Below are 5642 nucleotides of genomic sequence, written 5' to 3' on the forward strand. Positions count from 1 at the left end.
TGTTGGTGGCTGTTCACAGGTGCAGCCATAGTGTACTACAGCCTTGTGCCCTTGGGCTTAAGTGATCCTCCCACCTCAGCCTCTTGAGTAGCCATGACTACAGGTGCATGCTACCCCTGGTTGCTGTTTTTTAGGAGTATTTATTCAATTTTTCATTTATTATTATTTTTTTGAGATGGAGTCATCCAGGGTGGAATGCAGTGGTGTGATCTCCTCTGTCTCCTGGGTCAAGCAATTCTCATGCCTCATCCTCCTGAGTAGCTGGGATTACAGGCATGCACCACCGTGCCCAGCTAGTGCTTGTATTTTTAGTAGAGACGGGGTTTTCACCATGTTGGCCAGGCTGGTCTCTGACCTCAAGTTATGCCATCCTCCTCAGCCTCCCAAAGTGCTAGGATTACAGGTGTGAGCCACCATGTCCAGCAGTAGCATTTATTCTAATGCAACTAGTTGTATCATGAAACAATTGGAGTGCTCTCTGTTTATATTATGTATATTAGTTTCATCTCACCCTCCAGGAGACTTGCTTGAGTGAGGTTGCAGCTCTGGCAGGAGCAGGTGGGGAATATGTTTTTTATAGCATAATTTGTAGCTTATTTAATTGACTGCTATTTTCTCATGTTGAGCATTAGCCAAAGATTACTTCTCTTTGGATATGAGATATCCAGGCTATTCTTTTTATGAAGAATTCAGTCTTTCCATTCTACTTTTTCAGTCTCCTAAAGACTGGAACCCAAATGCTATCGTTGGAAGGCGTTATTTTAGCTTCTCAGTTTTGGCATAGATCTCTAATAAATTTTTCCAATAAAATGTATTTAACATTTTGTACCCTTATACTATGACTATGCTTTCAGTAGATAATATTGAAATCGTTATAATCTTGTCCCTTGTTCTGTGAAAAATTATAGTTCATTTTGAGAGAAGAAACTTGATGTGAAAGTTCCCATCCCATGATCAGTGATAGGGATCTTTCCTTGGCTCTGAATTTCTTTTCATGTGTTTTTTTTTTGAAGATGAGTTTCGCTCTTGTTGCCCAGACTGGAGTGCAGTGGCGCAATCTTGGCTCACTGCAACCTCTGCCTCCCCAGTTCAAGTGATTCTCCTGCCTCAGCCTCCCAAGTAGCTGGGATTACAGGTGCTCACCACCACGCCCGGCTAATTTTTTGTATTTTTAGTAGAGACGGGGTTTTACCATGTTGGCCAGGCTGGTCTCCAACTCTTGACCACAGATGATTCACCCACTTTGGCCTCCCAAAGTGCTGGGATTATAGGCGTTGAGCCACCGTACCCTGCCAATTTCTTATTTTCATGCACTTATCTCTGTGTGTGCCTTATTATCCAAAACTGTAAGCCCCTTAAGGGAATAAAAGATAAGCCCCTTATTATCCTGAACTTAAGCCCCTTTTTCATCTTTGTACCATTTGCAACATGAAAAATTATGTTTGAATTACTGCATGCACTAATTTATGTCAATGTTGTATTAAATCCATAAAATGCAGAGAAATGTCAGGTGACATTTTTCTTTTTGTTTGTGGTCAAGTGATATTTTCTAAAAAAATAAATGATATAGACCAGGTGCGGTGGTGCACGCCTATAATCCCAGCACTTTGGGAGGCCAAGGCGGGTGGATCACAAGGTCAAGAGATCGAGACCATCCTGGCCAAAATGGTGAAACCCTGTCTCTACTAAAAATACAAAAATTAGCTGGGCATGGTGGCGCATGCCTGTAGTCCCAGCTACTTGGGAGGCTGAGGCAGGAGAAACCCTTGAACCTGGGAGGCGGAGGTTGCAGTGAGCCAAGATTGCACCACTGCACTCCAGCCTGCTGACAGAGTGAGACTCCATCTCAAAAAAAAAAAAAATCATCTAATTAATGAGTGGCATTGGTGCTAAGTTTTATGAGGCTTTTGGAGATGATGTAACTGTGGACTGAGAAGTCAAGCAAGACATTTCAGAAAAGGTGAGATACAAGTTCTTTTAAGGAAGAATAGTTGTTCTATGGTTAGGAATGGGAAGTATATTCAGGTTGGAGGGAGGAGCTTGTGCACTGGTGGGGAGACAACATGTAGGACATATTTAGAGACCGGTGAATGGGTCTGGTCCAGTGAAGACTGTGCATGTGTGGGTGATTGAGGGCAGAGTGGGTAAGTTGTGATCGAGCCTTCTACTTGCCATGTGACCTTTAGACAAAGTCTTTTCTTTCTACTTTTTATTTTTCCTCTTTCTTCTTCTTTATTTTTTTTTTTAAGAGACAGAGTCTCACTGTCTGGTCCAGGCTGGAGTGCAGTGACATGATCACAGTTCACTGTGGCCTTGAACCCTGGGGCTCAAGCCATCCTCCTGCCTCAGCCTCCCGAGTAGCTGGGACCACAGGCACATGCCACCATGCCCAGTTAATTTTTGTATTTTTGGTAGAGATGGGTTTTTGCCATGTTGGCGAGGCTGGTCTTGAACTCCTGACCTGTGGTGATCCACCCATCTCGGTGTCCAAAGTGTGGGGATTACAGGCATGAGCCACTGCACCCAGCTGTCAGTTTGATTGTTACGATGTCATTTCCCTTCTTTATACATCCCCTTCCCCACATCTTGTTTGGTATTTAATGGACATTTCTCTTCTTTTCTAAAGGATCTACCGCTACCAATCTCATGACTATGCCTTCAGTAGTGTAGAAAAATTACTACATGCTCTAGGAGGAGATGAATTCCTTGGAATGCTTAACCGAACTCTTCTTGAAACCTTGCAGAAGGCTGGCTTCTCTGAGAAATTCCTCAATGAAATGATAGCTCCTGTTATGAGGGTCAATTATGGCCAAAGCACAGACATCAATGCCTTTGTGGGTAAGCCAGGGCATGGAACAGTGCTGGACATTAGTTCTCAAAGGGGCTTACCTGATGCTATGGTGGCCCCTGACTTTAGGCCATGGACTGGAGGCTACCTTTCTCTGTGAACCTCAGACATTGTTAGCAAAATCCTGCATATGTAGATGTGCATTTTTAGGGGGAGAGGGTCTTTAGCTTTCATTAGTTCAGTGATTCTTAATTGGGGGATTTTGCTCCCAAAGACCATTTAGCAATGTCCAGAGACATTTGGAGTAGAACATGTGATTGGGAAGGGAGAGTGGGTAGACAGCCTCTTACAAAGTCAGAAATAAAATACGTTTTTTCCTCCTGTTGACAGGGGCAGTGTCATTGTCCTGTTCTGATTCTGGCCTTTGGGCAGTAGAAGGTGGCAATAAACTTGTTTGCTCAGGGCTCCTGCAGGCATCCAAAAGCAATCTTATATCTGGCTCAGTAATGTACATAGAGGAGAAAACAAAGACCAAACACACAGGTAAGCTTGAATTTCTGTTTTATTGTTCCTGATTTCCCCTGTAGGCCGTGATTGCTCAGGGAGAAACACCTCTCTTTTGTCATCTCTTACTCAGTTCTAAAATGATTAAACTATGAAACTTGAAATTGTGCCATGTAGAAATATTCCCCAACGTAGTTAAGTGCTGTGGCATTACTCCTTGGATTTGAAAAATAATCTTATCTTTAAAAGTAAAAATTCCATAGTTTGTACTTATTGACATTCTGAATAAGAAATTGGCCACAATGTAATAAAAATGCAAGGGACAGCTATCTTAAGGGATATAACTTATTCAGTTCTTTTTTTTCCTTTGGAGATGGAGTCTTGCTCTGTTGCCCAGGCTGGAGTGCAGTGGCATGATCCGGCTCACTGCAACCTCCACCTCCCGGGTTCAAGCAATTCTCCTGTCTCAGCCTCCCAAGTGGCTGGGACTACAGGCATATGCCACCATGCGCAGGTAATTTTTTTGTGTTTTTAGTAGATATGGGCTTTCACCATGTTGCCCAGGCTGGTTTCGAACTCCTAAGCTCAGGCAGTTCACCAGCCTCGGCCTTCTCAAGTGTTAGGATTACAGGCATGAGCCACCGCACCCGGCCATAACTTCAATTCTTTAGAATTATAGAGAAATTATGAAGAAAGGATAGAATTATTTTTAGAAGGTATATTAGAAACACTAAACAAATATTGCCTCCCTATTTCCTCTAGGAAATCCAACAAAGATGTATGAAGTGGTCTACCAAATTGGAACTGAGACTCGTTCAGACTTCTATGACATCGTCTTGGTGGCCACTCCATTGAATCGAAAAATGTCCAGTATTACTTTTCTCAACTTTCATCCTCCAATTGAGGAATTCCATCAATACTACCAGAATATAGTGACAACTTTAGTTAAGGGGGAATTGAATACATCTATCTTTAGCTCTAGACCCATAGATAAATTTGGCCTTAGTACAGTGTTAACCACTGATAATTCAGATTTGTTCATTAACAGTATTGGGATTGTGTCCTCTGTGAGAGAAAAGGAAAATCCAGAGCCGTCAACAGATGGAACATATGTTTGGAAGATGTTTTCTCAAGAAACTCTTACTAAAGCGCAAATTGTAAAGCTCTTTCTGTCCTATGATTATGCTGTGAAGAAGCCATGGCTTGCCTATCCTCGCTATAAGCCCCCAGAGAAATGCCCCTCTATCATTCTGCATGATCGACTTTATTACCTCAATGGCATAGAGTGTGCAGCAAGTGCCATGGAAATGAGTGCCATTGCAGCCCACAACGCTGCGCTCCTTGCCTATCACCGCTGGAACGGGCACACAGACATGATTGACCAGGATGGCTTATATGAGAAACTTAAAACTGAGCTATGAAATGACACATTCTTTTTTCCCCTTCTAGTTCCAAATGACTGTCAGTGGCAAAAAAGAACAAAATCTGAGCAGAGATGATTTTGAACCAGATATTTTGCCATTATCATTGTTTAACAGAAGTAATCCCTGCTGGTCATAAGAAAACACAAGGTTCTAATTAAGTGTGAAAGTATAACTATTGCACTTATTCCATTTCCAAAGTTTCTTAATTATTCTTTCACTATCCATTGGGAGTGTTTCTTTTTTTTTTGAGACAGAGTGTCACTCTGTCACCCAGGCTGTAGTGCAGTGGTGCGATCTCGGCTCACTACAACCTCCGCCTCCCAGGTTCAAGCAATTCTCTTGCCTCAGCCTCCTGAGTAGCTGGGATTACAGGCACGTGCCACCGTGCCCAGCTAATTTTTGTATTTTTAGTAGAGACGGGGTTTCAACATCTAGGCCAGGCAGGTCTTGAACTCCTGACCTCGTGATCCACCCGCCTCCGCCTCCCAAAGTGTTGGGATTACAGATGTGAGCCTCCGTGCCCGGCCGGGAGTGTTTCTTAAACTTGTCTGATAAGAATCACCTGGAGTTAGGAGGTGGCGGTTGCAGTGAGCCAAGATCGTGCCATTGCACTCCAGCCTGGGCAACAAGAGCAAAACTCCATCTCAAAAAGTAAAAATAGGCCGGGCGCGGTGGCTCAAGCCTGTAATCCCAGCACTTTGGGAGGCCGAGGCGGGTGGATCACGAGGTCAAGAGATCGAAACCATCCTGGTCAACATGGTGAAACCCCGTCTCTACTAAAAATACAAAAAAAACATTAGCTGGGCATGGTGGCGCGTGCCTGTAATCCCAGCTACTGAGGAGGTTGAGGCAGGAGAATTGCCTGAACCCAGGAGGCGGAGGTTGCGGTTAGCCGAGATCGCGCCATTGCACTCCAGCCTGGGTAA

General features: G+C 43.7%; 1 protein-coding gene across 1 annotated transcript; it reads left to right on the top strand.

Annotated features, from left to right (window-relative positions):
• The first annotated feature begins 2429 nt into the window (after positions 1 to 2429).
• PCYOX1 (prenylcysteine oxidase 1) lies at positions 2430 to 4870 on the top strand. Its single transcript, XM_032273227.1, has 3 exons — positions 2430 to 2838; positions 3179 to 3331; positions 4055 to 4870. Exons 1-3 carry the CDS (start codon positions 2712 to 2714, stop codon positions 4711 to 4713), a joined length of 939 nt encoding a protein of 312 aa, XP_032129118.1. The 5' UTR covers positions 2430 to 2711; the 3' UTR covers positions 4714 to 4870.
• Positions 4871 to 5642: the final 772 nt, after the last annotated feature.

The sequence above is a fragment of the Sapajus apella genome, unplaced genomic scaffold, assembly GCF_009761245.1.
Source record: "Sapajus apella isolate SASKATOON/1434 unplaced genomic scaffold, GSC_monkey_1.0 scaffold2324, whole genome shotgun sequence".
Taxonomy (NCBI): domain Eukaryota; kingdom Metazoa; phylum Chordata; class Mammalia; order Primates; family Cebidae; genus Sapajus; species Sapajus apella.

What these genes read in the sequence shown, in the direction of transcription:
- PCYOX1 (XM_032273227.1), top strand. Translation starts at nt 2,712, where the DNA reads ATGCTTAACCGAACTCTTCTTGAAACCTTGCAGAAGGCTGGCTTCTCT. An exon ending in AGACATCAATGCCTTTGTGG is followed by an intron (nt 2,839 to 3,178) that starts GTAAGCCAGGGC and finishes TCCTGTTGACAG; the next exon opens with GGGCAGTGTCATTGTCCTGT. An exon ending in AACAAAGACCAAACACACAG is followed by an intron (nt 3,332 to 4,054) that starts GTAAGCTTGAAT and finishes TATTTCCTCTAG; the next exon opens with GAAATCCAACAAAGATGTAT.